At 43.2% G+C, this 20,031-nt stretch overlaps 1 protein-coding gene across 1 annotated transcript in view; it reads left to right on the top strand.

The window, feature by feature from the left end:
- Window positions 1-6,110, top strand: part of LOC100655219 (adhesion G protein-coupled receptor E4-like) — a 73,575-nt gene extending 67,465 nt beyond the window's left edge. The window contains exons 15-16 of the mRNA XM_064280429.1: window positions 1,506-1,601; window positions 2,708-6,110. Of these exons, the coding sequence (XP_064136499.1) occupies window positions 1,506-1,601; window positions 2,708-2,827 (216 nt within the window). The 3' untranslated portion in view covers window positions 2,828-6,110. The remainder of the gene's footprint in view (window positions 1-1,505; window positions 1,602-2,707) is intronic.
- Window positions 6,111-20,031: the final 13,921 nt, after the last annotated feature.

A 20,031-nucleotide genomic window follows, 5' to 3' on the forward strand; every position in this document is an offset into this window, starting at 1 on the left:
GGGCCGCGATGAGTTGGAACTGACTCGGACCTAACATCAACAACACAAGCTCATAGAGACTTTAGCTCTAATCCAAGTTCTTCCACTGAGTATGTTGCTGTGTAATGTTGGATGGGCTTCTTACCCTCTCTGAGCCTCAGATTTTTCATCTGCAAATGTGGCAATATCTACCTTACAGTGTTGAGGATTAAATGAGATAATGCAATATAAATCTCCCAGCACAGTACTTGGCAGACATTAAGTTCTCATTGAGGGTCATTATCACAATTTTACTCTTCACATAGATTAGGAAGAGCTTTCCTGGCTTTGTCCTTTGAGACTGAATGGAAGTAACGGCAGTTCAGATGCTGGTTACCAACAGACCAGTTTTCCACTTTCTTAATTCCTTTCCAATTCTTTAGTGCCTTCTGAGTGCTTGGTACTCCCCACACACAGAAGAAGTAAAATACAACTTACTTGTCTTGGCAAAATAATGCTGATTATTAACCATTTAACAGTCATCTTTAACACGTTAAGGAGGTTCAAGGAAGGCAATTCATGGGATCACAAGGGGCGGTTGTAGAGTGGTTAGTGCTAGAGTTCTGAAGTAAGAATGACAAGATTTTGAATGTTGGGTGTGCGACCATGGCCAAGTCAATTTACCTCCAAGAGCCTCAACTTCTTCATCATTAATTGAGGGTGAGAGGAACACTCTTCCTCATCAGATTAAATGAAATTGCATATAAAGTGCCTGGAAAGTAACTTGTTCTTCGGTGCCGTCAAGTCGATTCTGACTCATATTGACCCCATGTCACAGAGTAGAACTGCATGACAGGATTTTCTAGGCTGTAGTCTTTACAGAAGCAGATCGCCTGGTCTTTCTTCTGTGGAGCCTCTAGGTGAGTTTGAACCACCAACCTTTATTAACAACCTAGTGCTTAACCATTGCACCACCAGGGCTCCTTGGAAGATCGCTTCTGTTCAATAAAAGGTGGCCTTCATCATTATCATCATCACCACCACCACTATCATCATTGTCTTCATCAACATTATATTTCACCATAATTACTTTTATCACCATCGTTGGCACCATAATCACCTTCGTCATCTCCATCATCATGACCACCTATATCACCATTGTCATCTTCATCAACATCATATCATCACCTTCATCATCACCATAATCACTTCCATTATCATCATCATCACCATAATCACCTTCATCATCTCCATCGTCATCACCACCTACATCATCACCATCATCGTCATCATCATAATCCATCATCATCACCATATATTGAGCCCTTATGATGCCTGGCACTTAGCAAGCACCCTTTCCATAGCTGAGAAAGTTTAATTTGAATAAAATGAACCAGCATGAGCATGGCCAAGACTGCATGCAAAACCCCTGAAAGAATAGCAGAAGGTAGGGCTTGGCATCTGTACCTCTAGCCTCCCGTTTTAGGGTCCTTTCTTTCGCACAAGCTCTGGATGTAATGTAACCTCTATATTCTTGAAACTTCCAGGTGCAAATAGAATACAAGAAATGGTTTACTGCAAAGCGGAAAGGAGTTGAAGTGGAAAGCACTGAGATGTCTCGGTCTACTACCCACACCAAAATGGTAAGATCCTCCTCTCTGCAATGCCATGGACTTGTCTGAACCCAACATCTTGTGCTACCAGGAGCTTCCTGGTTCCTTGATCTGAAAGAAAAGAGAGATTGCATTAGCTTGCTGCCATTGTGCAGCTGAAGTTTCTGTTTTTTGAGACCACAGCCAGAAAAACTCTTCCTTCGTTCCTTCCCTCCTTCCTTCTTTCCTTCCTTCCTTCCTTTCCTACTTCCTGCTTTCCTTCCTCCTTCCCTTCTGCCCCTTTTCTTTCTCTTTCTTGTTTTTTTCTTTCTTTCTTTCTACTTCTTCCTTCCTTCCTTCCTTTTTACAGTCTTTCCACAGATATCCAAAGGATGTTTGTCCCGATGTCATCATTTATTTAACAAATATTTATTCGGTGTCTAGTATATGCCAGGCACTGTTTTCGGTGCTGAGGAAACAACCTTACAATCGTGATTGATCCTCACAGGTGCCATCACTGTAGTGTTTAAGTGCAGCCTAGTTTCAAATCCCAGATCCACCACTTATACGTTGCCTAACCTTGAGCAAGTGACTTAACTTCTCACGCCTCAGCTTCCTCATCTGTAAAATGGGGGTAGTACGGGTTACCACTATCTATCTCATCATGAGGATTGAATGTGGTCATATAAAGGCTTACAATGCTCCTGGCATGCAGGAAACACGTGGCGTTTATAAAAAGATAAAATTAAAACAGAAACTAGAAAAGAACCATCATCCTGGTGTTCTTTGGGAAAGGGCTGCAGAGTCAAATATTGGGGCATCTTTAATGAGCATTGGACCATTCCGAAATTCTAGCTGTCATCTCGAGGCATACTAGAAGTTTTAGTTAACTTTGGAGGTGTTAATTTCTCTTGGGAGCCCCCAGGTGGTGCAAAAAGTTAATGGGTTCGACCGCTAACTGAAAAGTTAGAGTTTGAAGTCATCCAGAGAAGCTTCAGAAGAAAACCCTTCTGAAAAATCAGCCATTGAGAACCCTATGGGGCACAGTTCTACTCTGACACACATGGGCTCACCAGGAGTTGTAGGTGACTTGACAGCATCTGTTTTGGTGTGGTACTTTCTCTTCAGCTTTTCTCCATATTATCTCCCCCAATTAGGAGACTCTGGAGAAGCCATCAGAGTTTGTACAGAAAAAAGACACCAAAGACACTGTGTCCACCCAACCAGAGCCGCCAGCTGACCTTGCTGCTGTTTCCTGGCTAAAGACAAAGGAATGATCTGCTGATCGATGGAGCCCCTTGTGGTCACATGTGGCCTGGACACGTGCCACCACGTACATCTCTTCCCTGTGCTGTGTTGACTCCTTCCCGTATTTTGGTCTCTATTGGTCTCTAGTTCCCTAGAAAGAATGGGACACATGGAGAATTCTTAAAACCAGCATCCTGTAGCAGATCATGAGCCATTACCTGCTCAAGGGATGGTTTTGTTTTTGTTGATGTTTTGTTTTTGGTATCTCATTTTTTCATTCTTGTGCAAAGTATAAACAGTAAAACAAAACATGCCAATTCAACAATTTCTACAAGCACAGTTCAGTGATATTGGTTACATTCTTCAACTGTACAACCATTGTCACCCCCCTCTACCAAACTGTTCCTCCTCAATTAACATAAACTCACTGCCACCTCAGCTTCCTACCTGACCTTTCCAGTTGCTGTGGTCAATTTGATCCCATAGACATAATTCTTCCAAAGAGCACACTGTTCGAGGCAGACATTAGTTACTAAATAAGCTAAGTTAGTTGTTGTTTGGTTTACAGACTACTTTGGGAGATATTTTTGGTTTAGGGTTTAAAGAATTCTTTCAGGAAAACAATTTCAGGGGTTTGTCCAGCCTCAATGGCTCCAGAATGTCTGGATTCCATAAGAATTTGAAATTGTTCTGCATTTTACCACTTTGATCAGGATTCTTCTATAAAATCTTTGATCAAAATGTTCGATTACAGTAGCCGAGCACCATCCACTTTCTTCTGGTCTCATGGCAAAGGAGGTAGTTGTTGATGGAGGCAATTAGTCACACATGCCATTTCTTCCGTCTCTTCCTGACTCTTCTTTCTCAGCTGCTTCAGGTGAATAGAGACCAATAGTTGTGTCTTGGATGGCTTGCAAGCTTTTAAGACCCCAGGCACTATGCAAGGAGCCAGGAGGTAGAACAGAAGCACTAAAAATGACACTAGGTCAATTACCTAGGATGTCTCAAGGGGTGCTTTTGAATAATGTGGGAAATGGGGTTGAGTTTCTGACCCCTTGGCTAACACCTGGGTTTAGTTCACAGCACCCTCTCTTGCCTCCGCCTCTCCCCATTCCTCTCCCCGACTTGTATGGTGTTGCATTTTATGCCCCCAAAGACCTTTCATAACTCAACGTTTGCCTAACTCAGTATTCTCCATATGGACAAATATTAAAAGGGACGGTTGTATTCTTGGAACGCGAAAATACACCATCACTCATGCTTAGGGACACATCGTGGATGGGAGGGTGCTTGTAGCCAGGCGACCAGCACTGTTCCCTTTTTTTTTGCCCGATGACATGTTCAAACCTAAATGTAAGCCTAGGTTAAAGATAGTTTTCTTTTCTTGAGTATTTCCAGCAGATGCTCCAAACAACATGGCGTATCACAGTGGTGGTTTGGCCTTATTTGTTTTATCACTTTCAATTTCTTGTCCAAAGTTACCGATTTTTCGGTGTGTTTCTCAGCACTGCAGTTAACAAATGCATGATGACTTGGTTACCAAAAGATTTTTTTTTTATATTTAAAATTCTAATAACAGTAAATGTTAAAGCTGAAGTCCCTGGATGGTGCAAATGGTGAACAGGCTCAGTTACTAACCAAAAGGTTGGAGGCTCCAGTCCACCCAGAGGAGCCTTGGAAGAAAGGCCTGGCAATCTTCTTCTGAAAATTCAGCCTATAGAGGACAGTTCTGCTCTGACACACGTGGGGTCGCCATGAGTCAGAATCGACGCAGTGGCAACTGGACTGGGAATCTAATATCAGAATAAGCAGAGAAGACTTCCTCAAAGAAACAGAATAGGATACCATAGAAGATACAGATCTTGGGGTCAGCATATTGGAATATCCAGTCCCACAGCTACAGAACTTGTGCTGTGTGACTTTGAGCTAGTGGCTTCACATCTCTGAGCTTCAGTTTCCTGATCTACTAAATAAAGCTAATAACTTAATGGGCGATCTCCATTAGTCTTCAGGAGCCACACTTCCCCCTTCTCCACCCTGAACTGTGCCCCAGAAAGCTGGTCTGGATGCACCAGAACTCCAGAAGGTGTTTGAATGGGCATGGTCAATGGAGTGTGCTGGCAAGAGATTGGAAGAAGGAAGGAAAGTGAAGTGGGGATATTTCTTTCCCCAGCTCCCTCCTCATGAGCCCATGGGTTGGTTGTTTTTCTCCACCCAAAGGCTCCTACAGTTTTCTCCAGGTCTTTGGTAACCTCGGAAGTCCTGGTGGCATAGTGGTTAAGTGCTATGGCTGTGAACCAAAGGGTCGGCAGTTTGAATCTGTCAGGCGCTCCTTGGAAACTCTATGGGGCGGTTCTACTCTGTCCTTTAGGGTCGCTATGAGTCAGAATCGACTCGACGGCACTGGGTTTGGATTCTTTGGTTTTGGTAACCTGTGTCTCCCTTTGCCTCTCACAGGCCTGGAGGTTGTTATCAGCTCTCCACATTACTACCCCTCGGGTGCTCCATTATCCCTTGTTATTTTGCCCTAAACTTGCCTCCACCTTTGTAATAAATACTTCAAGAAACTCACCTCATTCCCCCATTGGAGTGTGCTTCTGTTTCCTGGCAGGACTCTGATACAATAACTGTAACTACCCCGTAGAGACATAGCTCTGGTGGCACAACGGTTAAGCACTCAGCTGGAAACTGAAGGGTCACTGATTGGAACACCCCCTCCGCCAATGATTCCAGGGGAGAAAGACCTGACAATCTGCTCCCGTAAAGATCAAAGTCTGGAAAATCCTAGGGGGCACTTCTACTGTGTCACACAGGGTCACTATGAGTTGGAACCCACTCGACAGCACACAACAACACCGCACAGAGTTAATTATGCAGATTCAGTGATAGGATGCATGTGAGTGATTGGCCTGGTCCCCGGCACATAATAAACACTCAGAACTCTCATCTGTTGGTTTGTTTCTGTGATGGTTGACATGTTGCTGTGCCGCTGGAAGCTACGTCACCGATATTTCCAATACCAGCAGGGTCACCCATGGTGGACAGGTTTCAGCAGAGCTTCCAGACTAAGGCAGACTAGGAAAAAATGCCTGGTGACATCCTTCCAAAAATCAGCCAGTGAAAGCTCTATGGATCACAACAGAACGTTGTCCAATATGGATCACAACAGAACGATGTCCAATATTGTGCCAGAAAACGAGGCTCCCAGGTTGGAAGGTCGCAACAATGGACTCAAACAAACCAATGATCATGGAGATGGCTCGGGCTCAGACAACGTTGTGTTCTGTTTTACTGGCAACAACAAATATAAATATAAAACCATTCCCATCGACTCAGCCCGGCTCATGATGACCCCATGTCTTACAGAGTAGAGCTGTTCCATAAAGTTTTCTTGACTGTAAACTTCACAGAAGCAGATCGTTAGGGCTCTCTTCTGAGGTGTCACTCAGTATGTTCCAACTGTTCCAACCTTTAGGTTGGAAGCCGAGCACAGACTGAGAAATAAGAAAGCCCAATATTCCTATCTTTGTTTGCTACGGGCAGGGGGAGGGTCAGGGTCAGGGTAAGTGTTAGTGTTAGGGTTACGGTTGGGGTTAGTGTTAAGGATACAGTTAGAAAACTGGTCCTCAGTAATCTCTCAACGGCAGAGAGTCGATGAAAAGGGGAAGAAAAACAACGTCCCCCTGAACAGACCAAGTCGTAAAAGTCAGAAATCTGGAACTGAAATGCCCATATTTCACTTTTATTGGTTACCCTTCCCCCATCGGCTTTCCCAGTGAGCTGCGCGTGTTAATATTCATTATTTCACTCTCCAGTTTTGATGTGGTTTACCCTTTAAATTTTTTTTTTCCCAAAGAAGTACTGACTTCACGGTTGCAGGCTTGGCCCCTCAATGTTAGCAGCGTTCTACCTACCTGGTCCTAACCTGGCTCCATGTGACATTAAGTGACAGAACATTCCATGAGGGGGTGATGAACTGCTGCTGGTGACCACAGCTTTTCGTGTTCGTGCCACTGTGTTTTATTAGACCTTGTGCTGAACTATGGAACTTACACCCACAAATAGTGGCTCTTTTGAAACCCCCGAGACTCCTTGAGAAATAGGAAATGTGAGGCTCTGTAGTTCCTCCTCTGTTATCAGTGAGAATTTGGGGGAGCTACGGCTAAGACCACGGCTGCTTTCCTATGTAGTGAGCATTAAACATCTTCCTTTCTTTGGTTACAGAAAATTAGAGCCTAGCTTGATTCAACTGGAGGTGGTGCTGGGCTGGTGTGAGGGTCATCTCCCCAGAGTGGCCCATATGAATTTCTAAGGGGACGTTCAAATGGGCATAGACAATATTTTTATTGTTTGGATTTGCTTTTAGAGACAAGGTTTAATTTCTTTAGAAATAAACACATTTAAAGCAGTGGTTCTCAGCCCGGGGTGAGTTTGCTCCCAGGGGATATTTGGCAATGAATGGTTAATGGACTCAGCTGCTAAACGAAAGGATGGAGGTTCAGGTCCACCCAGAGGTACCTCAAAAGGCAGGCCTGGTGGTCTATGTCTGAAATATCAGCCACTGAAAACCCTGTGGAGCAAAGTTCCACTCTGATGCATATGGGGTAGCGGTGAGTTGAAGTCAACATGAGGGCAACTGCTTTGATTTTCTTTTTTTTTTTTTTGCTGGGGGGGAGACATGATTAATTGTCCTGATTTGGGGTAGGGGTGCTACTGATATCTAGTGTGGAGGCCAAGGATGCTGCTCAACACCCTACAATGCACAAGGCAGCCCCCACCACAGAGCATGGTCCAGACCCATATATCCATAGTGATGAGGCTGAGAAATCCTCATTTAAAGGAAACCACGATTTTTTTTTCCTTCGAATTAAAATGTGTCAGGGCTAAAAAGATGAGAAATCAAATAAGAAAGAAGCTTCCCAGGTAAGTTCATCTACGGAAAACTCCTTATCTCCAGGAAATTCTTAACCATTGACTTGTTCTTGTTAGGTGCCATCGAGTTGATTCCCACTCATAGGGATCCTAGGTACAAGAGAACCAACACTGCCCCGTCCTACGCCACCCTCACAATCATTGTAGTGCCTAAGCCCATGGTTGCAGCCACTGTGTGTCAGTCCATCTCACTGAGGGTCTTTCTCTTCTTCACTGATCCCCTACTTGACCAAGCACGATGTCCTTCTCCAGGGACTGATCCCTTCTGACAACATGTCCAAATTATGCGACACATAGTCTCACCATCCTTGCTTCTAAGGAGCACGCTGGCTGACCTTCTTTCAAGACAGATTTGTTTTTACTTCTGGCAGTCCATGGTACATTCAATATTCTTTTCCAACACCACCATTCAAAAACGTCAATTCTTCTTCTGTCTTCCGTATTCATCGTCCAGCTTTCACACGCATAGGAGGCAATTGAAAACACCATGGCACGGGTCAGGCGCACCTTAGTCTTCAAGGTGGTACCTGTGCTTTTCAACATTTTCAAGAGGTCTTTCGAGGCAGATTTGCCCAGCGCAATGTGTCTTTTGATTTCTTGACTGCTGCTTCCATGGGGATTGATTGTGGATCCAAATAAAATTAAATCCTGAACAACTTCAGTCTTTTCCCCATCTATCATGATGTTGCTTATCAGTCCAGTTGTGAGGATTTCTGTTTCCCTTATGTTGATGCGTAATCCATATTGATAGCTGTGGCCTTTGATCTTCATCAGTAAGTACTTCAAGTCCTCTTCGCTTTTAGCAAGCAAGGTTGTTAACGAGTCTTCCTCCAATCCTGATGCCTCATTCTTCTTCCTATAGTCCAGCTTCTTGGATTAGTTGCCCAGCATGCAGATTGAATAGGTATGGCGAGAGGATAGAACACTGACACACAACTTTCCTGTCTTTAAACCACACAGTATCCCCTTGTTCTCTTCAAACCGCTGCCCCATGGTCTATGTACAGGTTTGTCATGAGCACAATTAAGTGTTCCGGAATTCCTATTCTTCACCGTGTTTTCCATAGTTTGTTATGATCCACACAGTTGAATGCCTTTGCATAGTCGATAAACCACAGGTAAACATCCTTCTGGTATTCTCTCCTTTCAGCCAGGATCTATCTGACATCAGCAATGGTATCCCTGTTTCCATGTCCTCTTCTGAGTCCAGCTTGAATTTCTGGCAGTTTCCTGTAGATATACTGCTGCATCTGCTTTTAAATGATCTTCAGCAAAATTTTAATTGCATGTGATATTAATGATATTGTTCTATAATTTCTGCATTCGGTTGAATCCGCTTTCTTGGGAATAGACATAAATATGGATCTCTTTCAGTCGGTGGGCCAGGTAGCTGTCTTCCAAATTTCTTGGCATAGCCTAGTGAGCACCTCCAGCGCTGCATCATTTGTTGAAACATCTCAATTGGTATTCTGTCAACTCCTGGAGCCCTGTTTTTCACCAATGCCTTCAGTGCAGCTTGGATTTCTTCCTTCAGTACCACTGGTTCCTGCTCATATGGTACCTCCTGAAATGGTTGAACATCAGCCAATTCTTTTTGGTGTAGTGACTCTGTGTATTCCTTCCATCTTCTTTGGATGCTTCCTGAGTCGTTTAATATTTTCCCCAAAGAATCCTTCACTGTTGCAACTTGAGACTTGAACTTTTTCTTCAGTTCTTTCAGCTTCAGAAAATTAGAGCATGTTCTTCACTTTTGGCTTTCTAACTCCAGGTCTTTGCACATGTCATTAAAACATTTTACTTCATCTTCCCGAGCCACATTTTCAAATTTCCTGTTTAGCTGTTTTATGTCATCATTCCTTCCTTTCACTTTAGCTACTCGACATTCAAGAGCAACTTTCAGAGTCTCTTCCAACATCCATTTTGGTCTTGTCTTTCTTTCTTTTCTTTTTAATGATCCCTTGCTTTCTTCATGTATGATGTCCTTCATGTCATTCCACAACTCATCTGGTCTTCAGTCATTAGTGTTCAATGCATCAAATCTGTTTTTGAAGTGGTCTGTAATTCAGGTGAGATATACTCAAGGTCATACTTTGGCTCTTGTGGACTTGTTCTAATTTTCTTCAGCTTCAACTTGAACTTGCATATGAGCAATTGATGGCCTGATCTGTGGTCGGCCCTTGGCCTTGCTTTGACTGATGATATTGAGCTTTCCCATCGTCTCTTTCCACAGATGTAGTCGATTTGATTCCTGTGCATTCCATCAGGTGAGGTTCATGTGTACAGTCACCGTTTATGTTGGTGAAAAAAGGTATTTGCCACGAAGAAGTCGTTAATCTTGCAAATTTCTATCATGTGATCTCCAGCATCACTTCTGTCACCAAGGTCCCTATTTTCCAGCTACCAATCCTTCTTCGTTTCCAACTCTTGCATTCCAATCAACAGTAAGTATCAATGCATCCCGATTGCGCGTTAGAACAGTTTCAGATTGTAGAAGTTTGTAAAAAAAATTTTCAGTCTTTTCATCTCTGGCCTTAGTGGTTGGTGCATAAATTTGAATAAGACATCTTTGCTTTTTAACACTTTAAAGAGATCTTTTGCAGCACATTTGCCCAATGCAATACATCTTTTCTTTCCTTGACTGCTGCCCTTTGAAATTTTCTGTTTAGCTCTTTTCCTTCATTATTTCTTCCATTCGCTTTAGCTACTATACCTTCAAGAGCAAGTTTCAGAGTCTCTTCTGACATCCGTTTTGGTCTTTTCTTTCTTTCCTGTCTTTTTAATGACCTCTTGTTTTCTTCATGTATGCTATCTTTGATGTCATCCCACAACTTGTCTGGCCTTCTGTGATTAGTGTTCAATGTGTCAAATCTATTCTTGAGATGGTCCCTAAATTCAGATAGGGTATACTCAAGGTCATACTGTGGCTCTCGTGGACTTCTTTTAATTTCTGCAGTGGTGTGTATAAATCAGGTGTAACTCTGTGATCAAGCACAGTAGCTTTGGGTACCAGAAGACCATGGCAGCCCCAAGCTTTGGACTTTACAGCCCAAGTCAAGATGAACCTGGGCATTCTGTGGACTTCGCTTGACTTGGCCACGGGTGAAGACCACTGTGCAGTGTGGGGCAGATACTTGGGGAAGGCGTGTGAGGAGCTCTGATGAGGAGGTCAAAGTGGATACACGCAAGGGAAATGCATGCCTGAGCAGATACCAGATGCTTCATCAGCAACAACCACAAAACCCTGAGGAGGGATTTTGCTGAGAGAGAGAAGAGGAAGAAAGGCAATCTGAGGTCTTGTCGTCAAAAAGCTAGCTACGTAAATCGAGACATCTGTGTTGATAAACCATGTTTATAGCATGCTGTTGATTTTGGGCGCTGTTGAGTCTATTTCAGCTCATGGCGACCCCATGTGACAGAGTAGAGCTGCCCCATAGGGTTTTCTAGGCTGAAATCTTTATGGGAGCAGATCTCCAGGTCTTTCTCCCGAGGAACCACTGGATGAGTTTGAACCACCTGTCTTTCGGTTAGCAGCAGAGCACTTAACCATTGAGCCACCAGGGCTCCATTTGTAGCATGGGCAGAGGCAACCTGAGGGTTTCAGGTTACACATAAAATAATTTTATCACAGTTGGAAATTGTTAAGGTCACAGAAGCTTGGCACAACAAGAATTCAATATTTATAATCAAGAGGTCTAACACTGACAGGAAAAATGGCAAGTTTATTTGATGTTGTACAGCTGGGGCTGTGCAAATGGTTAAGCACTTGATTACTAACTGAAGGGTTGGCGGTTCGAACCCACCTGGAGGCATCTCAGAAGAAAGTCCTGTCACAGCCATGAAAACCCTGTGAAGCACAGCTCTACTGTGACACATGGGGTCGTCATGAGTTGGAATTGACAGCAAGTGGTTTGGCTTTTGTAGTACCTGTAAATATGGCCCTGTTCGGAAATAGGAGTGTTCTTTTGTTATGTTAATGAGGCCATGCTGGTGCAGGGTAGCATGACTTCCGAGTTATAAAAAGAGAACAGACACAGAGACACACCCAAGGGGAAGACAGATGCCATGGAAGGATTGTCTATAAGCAAAGGGATGCCCGGGATTGCCAGCAGATACCAGATACTGTGAGAGAGGCTCACAGAAGGAATTGACCCTGCTGAGACCCTAATTTGAACTTTTAGCTTCCAGAAGTATAAGAAAATAGACTTCTGTTCTTTAAAGCCACCCACTCGTCATTTGTGTTAAGGCAGCACTAAATAAGTAAGAGAAATGGTAATCTTTTCATGAGTAGACCTTAAGTAAACTTCAAATTACTATATTTCTAATGGTTTATTTTTATGATTTGGGAATTTTTGACAGTCTTTCTACAGTTACAAATTTTTTTCTTCAAGTAAGGTTGTTGTTGTAGAGGCCGGCAGGTCCCAAGTCTGTGGGTCAGGCATCAGGCTGGAGGCTTCTCCTAAATCATGTAGCTGCAGGGGCTGATGAACCCAAGGTCGGCAGGTCAGCCAGCAGGTTGCTGGCTCACAGGCTGCAGAGGCTTACAAATCCCAAGATCGGCAGGCAATACAGCAGGCAGCTAGCTCAAATCCCAAGAGCCGGAAGTCACATGATGATGAGCTAAATGGCGGATCCAGAGCAAGCAAGTGAGCTTTGCCAGAATGTCCATATATATATTGGATGCAGGCCACACCCCCGAGGAAATGCCCCTTACGACTGATTGGCTGATCACATCAGATCACATCATGGAGGATGACTACATCATTATATAACTGCCAAACTAGATCATTACAGTAACTGCCAAAGCACTGAGAATCATGGCCCAACCAAGCTGACGCATAACATTAACCATCATACATGGGCATTACCTCTTCTAGGATATTCTCAAGGTAAATTTCCTGTAGGGGCATGAACACCTGGCACTGCCATAATATGATATTTCCTTTACATTTAGACAGGCGTGACTAAGAGATTATTATTGATAATAGATTGTTATTAAGCAAGGGATGCTGATGATGCTATTCTATTTCCTGGAAAATAGACTGTGAATCTGTGCTAAAAGTTCACAGTCAGAACCAGGACTAGGTTAAACTGATGGAGGCGCTTGCCTCAGGCACAAAATTTGAGGTGGCAAAACCTAAAAAATCAAGATTAAAAAAAAATAAAAACAAACAGTTGCTATCACTCGTGGTGACCCCACGTGTGTCAGAGAAGAACTGTGCTCCATTGAGTTTTCAATGGTTGATTTTTTGGAAAGAGATTGCTAGGCCTTTCCTCCAAGGTGCCTCTGGGTGGACTGGATTTTCCAACCTTTTGGTTAGCAGCCAAGCTAACTAACCAGGGACTCCTGCACAATCAAGATTGTTGTCGCTGTTGTTAGGTGCCATCGAGTCGATTCTGGACAGAGTAGGACTGCTATAGGACAGAGTAGGACTGCTCCATAGGTTTTCCAAGGAACACCTGGTAGATTCGAACTGCTGACTTTTTGGTAGCAGCCATAGCTCTTCACCACTACACCACCAGGCACAATCAGGATAGCTGCTATGTTAATGTAATTTCTTTTTTAAAATAAAAAACAATGCAAGAAAGTCCAGAATGAACTAAATATCAAGTCATAATGGAGGCTGAAACAAAAGGAAAAATGTGTGACCCTAAGTACATGTTTCTGTGTATTTTTTAATAGTTAATTTTTTCCAGAAATCAATTTTGAAAATCGTATTGATGAGTTAAAAAAAAAAAAAAAAAAAGGGCTGCCATTGAGTCGATCCCGACCCACAGCAAACACACGTGTGCAGAGTAGAGCTGCTCCATAGGATTTTCAATGGCTGATTTTTCGGAAGAGAGGTCATGAGGCCTTTCTTCTGAGGCAGCTCTCAGAGGATTTGAACTGCCAACTTTTCTGTTAATAGTCAAGCCCTTAACCATTTTCACCACTCAGGGACTCCCTTGATGTGTTAGCCTCTATTAAAACCAGGAGAACAAAATTTCAATAAAATCTGGTTTGGGCATAAACAAAATATGTAAATTTAACATAATGTGAATTTTAATACACTTGCCTTTCAATTTTCAATATGTTTCCAATGACTTTACTGTTCTGGATGAAAGTACATCTTAGGTATTCAATGACTATTTGTTGAATAAATTGGATCTGTTTTTTTGAGGACATAATCAATTACTTAGACGACACGAGGACAAAGTTATTTCACATTACATGTGTGAGATTTGAGAACCATGCATTTTTTTATTCCAAGTCTCTTTCTTCCCTCTGGCAGCACCCTCCTTAGAGTTTTATTGACCATTTCTTTTAAAGCACGAAGATTGTTATAGAGTGAGGCAGTGATTAACCTAAGCATGAGCCAAGAAATCAAAAGACACATTGCATTGAGCCAATGTGCTGCAAAAGATCTCTTTAAAGTGTTAAAAACCAAATATGTCTTATTCATATTTACACACCAACCACTAAGGCTAGAGATGAAGAAACTGAAGATTTTTTTTACAAACTTCTACAATCTGAAATTGTTCGAACATGCAATCGGGATACATTGATAATTACTATTGATTGGAATGCAAAAGTTGGAAACAAAGAAGGATAGGTAGCTGGAAAATAGGGGCCTAGGTGATAGAAGTGATGCTGGAGATCACATGATAGAAATTTGCAAGATTAACGACTTCTTCGTGGCAAATACCTTTTTTCACCAACATAAACGGTGACTGTACACATGAACCTCACCTGATGGAATGCACAGGAATCAAATCGACTACATCTGTGGAAAGAGACGATGGGAAAGCTCAATATCATCAGTCAAATCACGGCCAGGGGCCAACCGCAGATCAGGCCATCAATTGCTCATATGCAAGTTCAAGTTGAAGCTGAAGAAAATTAGAACAAGTCCACAAGAGCCAAAGTATGACCTTGAGTATATCTCACCTGAATTTACAGACCACCTCAAGAACAGATTTGATGCATTGAACACTAATGACTGAAGACCAGATGAGTTGTGGAATGACATGAAGGACATCATACATGAAGAAAGCAAGGGATCATTAAAAAGAAAAGAAAGAAAGACAAGACCAAAATGGATGTTGGAAGAGACTCTGAAAGTTGCTCTTGAATGTCGAGTAGCTAAAGTGAAAGGAAGGAATGATGACATAAAACAGCTAAACAGGAAATTTGAAAATGTGGCTCGGGAAGATGAAGTAAAATGTTTTAATGACATGTGCAAAGACCTGGAGTTAGAAAGCCAAAAGTGAAGAACATGCTCTAATTTTCTGAAGCTGAAAGAACTGAAGAAAAAGTTCAAGTCTCAAGTTGCAACAGTGAAGGATTCTTTGGGGAAAATATTAAACGACTCAGGAAGCATCCAAAGAAGATGGAAGGAATACACAGAGTCACTACACCAAAAAGAATTGGCTGATGTTCAACCATTTCAGGAGGTACCATATGAGCAGGAACCAGTGGTACTGAAGGAAGAAATCCAAGCTGCACTGAAGGCATTGGTGAAAAACAGGGCTCCAGGAGTTGACAGAATACCAACTGAGATGTTTCAACAAACAGATGCAGCACTGGAGGTGCTCACTAGGCTATGCCAAGAAATTTGGAAGACAGCTACCTGGCCCACCGACTGAAAGAGATCCATATTTATGTCTATTCCCAAGAAAGCGGATTCAACCGAATGCAGAAATTATAGAACAATATCATTAATATCACATGCAATTAAAATTTTGCTGAAGATCATTTAAAAGCAGATGCAGCAGTATATCTACAGGAAACTGCCAGAAATTCAAGCTGGATTCAGAAGAGGACATGGAAACAGGGATACCATTGCTGATGTCAGATAGATCCTGGCTGAAAGCAGAGAATACCAGAAGGATGTTTACCTGTGGTTTTTCGACTATGCAAAGGCATTCAACTGTGCGGATCATAACAAATTATGGAAAACATGGTGAAGAGTGGGAATTCCGGAACACTTAATTGTGCTCATGACGAACCTGTACATAGACCAAGGGGCAGCAGTTTGAACAGAACAAGAGGACACTGCGTGGTTTAAAAACAGGAAAGTTGTGCTTCAGGGTTTATCCTTTCACTATAAGTATTCAATCTGTATGCTGAGCAACTAATCCAAGAAGCTGGGCTGTATGAAGAAGAATGAGGCATCAGGATAAGAGGAAGACTTATTAACAACCTGCGTTAAGCAGATGACACAACCTTGCTTGCTGAAAATGAAGAGGACTCGAAGTACTTACTGATAAAGATCAAAGACCACAGCATTCAGTATGGATTACACCTCAACATAAGGGAAACAGAAATCCTCACAACTGGGCCGATAAGCAACAACATGATAAACGGGGAAAAGATTGAAGTTGCTCAGGATTTAATTTTACTTGGACCCACAATCAATACCCACAGAAGCAGCAGTCGGGAAATGAAAAGACACACTGCACTGGGCAAATCTGCCTCGAAAGACCTCTTGAACGTGTTGAAAAGCACAGGTATCACCTTGAAGACTAAGGTGCGCCTGACCCATGCCATGGTGTTTTCAATTGCCTCCTATGCGTGTGATAGCTGGACGATGAGTAAGGAGGACAGAAGAAGAATTGACCTTTTTGAATTGTGGTATTGGAAAAGAATATTGAATGTACCATGGACTGCCAGAAGTAAAAACAAATCTGTCTTGAAAGAAGGTCAGCCAGCGTGCTCCTCAGAAGCAAGTATGGCGAGACTATGTGTCACATAATTTGGACATGTTGTCAGAAGGGATCAGTCCCTGGAGAAGGACATCGTGCTTGGTCAAGTAGGGGATCAGTGAAGAAGAGAAAGATCCTCAGTGAGATGGACTGACACACAGTGGCTGCAACCATGGGCTTAGGCATTACTATGATTGTGAGGGTGGCGTAGGATGGGGCAGGGTTGGTTCTCTTGTACCTAGGATCGCTATGAGTGGGAACAAACTCGATGGCGCCTAACAAGAACAAGTCAATGGTTAAGAATTTCCTGAAGATACGGAGTTTTCTGTAGATGAACTTACCTGGGAAGCTTCTTTCTTATTTGATTTCTCATCTTTTTAGCCCTTGACCCATTTTAATTTGAAGGAAAAAAAAATCGTGGTTTCCTTTAAATGAGGATTTCTCAGCCTCATCACTATGGATATATGGGTCTGGACCATGCTCTGTGGTGGGGGCTGCCTTGTGCATTGTAGGGTGTTGAGCAGCATCCCCGGCCTCCACACTAGATATCAGTAGCACCCCTAACCCAAGTCAGGACAGTTAAAAATGTCTTCCACCCCAGCAAAAAAAAAAAAAAAAATCAAAGCAGTTGCCCTCATGTTGACTTCAACTCACCGCTACCCCATATGTGTCAGAGTGGAACTTTGCTCCACAGGGTTTTCAGTGGCTGATATTTCAGACATAGACCACCAGGCCTTCCTTTTGAGGTACCTCTGGGTGGACCCGAACCTGCATCCTTTCGTTTAGCAGCTGAGTCCATTAACCGTTCATTGCCAAATATCCCCTGGGAGCAAACTCACCCCGGGCTGAGAACCACTGCTTTAAATGTGTTTATTTCTAAAGAAATTAAACTTTGTCTCTAAAAGCAAATCCAAACAATAAAAATATTGTCTATGCCCATTTGAACGTCCCCTTAGAAATTCATATGGGCCACTTTGGGGAGATGACCCTCATGCCAGCCCAGCACCACCTCCGGATGAATCAAGTTAGACTCTAATTTTTCTGTAACCAAAGAAAGCAAGATGTTTAACACTCACTTCGTAGGAAAGCAGCCGTGGTCTTAGCCTTAGTTCCCCAAATTCTCACTGATAACAGAGGAGGAACTACAGAGCCTCACATTTCCTATTTCTCAAGGAGTCTCGGGGGTTTCAAAAGAGCCACTATTTGTGGGTGTAAGTTCCATAGTTCAGCACAAGATCTAATAAAACACAGTGGCACGAACACGAAAAGCTGTGGTCACCAGCAGCAGTTCATCACCCCCTCATGGAATGTTCTGTCACTTAATGTCACATGGAGCCCAGGTTAGGACCAGGTAGGTAGAACGCTGCTAATGTTGAGGGGCCAAGTCTGCAACCGTGAAGTCAGTACCTCTTTGGGAAAAAAAATTTAAAGGGTAAACCACATCAAAACTGGAGAGTGAAATAGTGAATATTAACACGCGCAGGTCACTGGGAAAGCCAATGGGGGAAGGGTAACCAATAAAAGTGAAATATGGGCATTTCAGTTCTAGATTTCTGACTTTTACGACTTGGTCCGTTCAGGGGGACGTTGTTTTTCTTCCCCTTTTCATCGACTCTTTGCCGTTGAGAGATTACTGAGGACCAGTTTTCTAACTGTAACCTTAATACTAACCCCAACTGTAACCCTAACACTAACACTTACCCTGACCCTGACCCTCCCCCTGCCCGTAGCAAACAAAGATAGGAATATTGGGCTTTCTTATTTCTCAGTCTGTGCTCGGCTTCCAACCTAAAGGTTGGAACAGTTGGAACATACTGAGTGACACCTCAGAAGAGAGCCCTAACGATCTGCTTCTGTGAAGTTTACAGTCAAGAAAACTTTATGGAACAGCTCTACTCTGTAAGACATGGGGTCATCATGAGCCGGGCTGAGTCGATGGGAATGGTTTTACATTTATATTTATATTTATATTTATATTTATATTTATATTTATATTTATATTTATATTTATTGTTGCCAGTAAAACAGAACACAACGTTGTCTGAGCCCGAGCCATCTCCATGGTCATTGGTTTGTTTGAGTCCATTGTTGCGACCTTCCAACCTGGGAGCCTCGTTTTCTGGCACAATATTGGACATCGTTCTGTTGTGATCCATATTGGACAACGTTCTGTTGTGATCCATAGAGCTTTCACTGGCTGATTTTTGGAAGGATGTCACCAGGCATTTTTTCCTAGTCTGCCTTAGTCTGGAAGCTCTGCTGAAACCTGTCCACCATGGGTGACCCTGCTGGTATTGGAAATACCGGTGACGTAGCTTCCAGCGGCACAGCAACATGTCAACCATCACAGAAACAAACCAACAGATGAGAGTTCTGAGTGTTTATTATGTGCCGGGGACCAGGCCAATCACTCACATGCATCCTATCACTGAATCTGCATAATTAACTCTGTGCGGTGTTGTTGTGTGCTGTCGAGTGGGTTCCAACTCATAGTGACCCTGTGTGACACAGTAGAAGTGCCCCCTTGGATTTTCCAGACTTTGATCTTTACAGGAGCAGATTGTCAGGTCTTTCTCCCCTGGAATCATTGGCGGAGGGGGTGTTCCAATCAGTGACCTTTCAGTTTCCAGCTGAGTGCTTAACCGTTGTGCCACCAGAGCTATGTCTCTACGGGGTAGTTACAGTTATTGTATCAGAGTCCTGCCAGGAAACAGAGGCATACTCCAATGGAGGAATGAGGTGAGTTTCTTGAAGGATTTATTACAAAGGTGGAGGCAAGTTTAGGGCAAAACAACAAGGGATAATGGAGCACCCGAGGGGTAGTAATGTGGAGAGCTGATAACAACCTCCAGGCCTGTGAGAGGCAAAGGGAGACACAGGTTACCAAAACCAAAGAATCCAAACCCAGTGCCGTCGAGTCGATTCTGACTCATAGCGACCCTAAAGGACAGAGTAGAACCGCCCCATAGAGTTTCCAAGGAGCGCCTGACAGATTCAAACTGCCGACCCTTTGGTTCACAGCCATAGCACTTAACCACTATGCCACCAGGACTTCCGAGGTTACCAAAGACCTGGAGAAAACTGTAGGAGCCTTTGGGTGGAGAAAAACAACCAACCCATGGGCTCATGAGGAGGGAGCTGGGGAAAGAAATATCCCCACTTCACTTTCCTTCCTTCTTCCAATCTCTTGCCAGCACACTCCATTGACCATGCCCATTCAAACACCTTCTGGAGTTCTGGTGCATCCAGACCAGCTTTCTGGGGCACAGTTCAGGGTGGAGAAGGGGGAAGTGTGGCTCCTGAAGACTAATGGAGATCGCCCATTAAGTTATTAGCTTTATTTAGTAGATCAGGAAACTGAAGCTCAGAGATGTGAAGCCACTAGCTCAAAGTCACACAGCACAAGTTCTGTAGCTGTGGGACTGGATATTCCAATATGCTGACCCCAAGATCTGTATCTTCTATGGTATCCTATTCTGTTTCTTTGAGGAAGTCTTCTCTGCTTATTCTGATATTAGATTCCCAGTCCAGTTGCCACTGCGTCGATTCTGACTCATGGCGACCCCACGTGTGTCAGAGCAGAACTGTCCTCTATAGGCTGAATTTTCAGAAGAAGATTG

This window comes from Loxodonta africana, chromosome 3 (genome assembly GCF_030014295.1).
Source record: "Loxodonta africana isolate mLoxAfr1 chromosome 3, mLoxAfr1.hap2, whole genome shotgun sequence".
Classification (NCBI taxonomy): domain Eukaryota; kingdom Metazoa; phylum Chordata; class Mammalia; order Proboscidea; family Elephantidae; genus Loxodonta; species Loxodonta africana.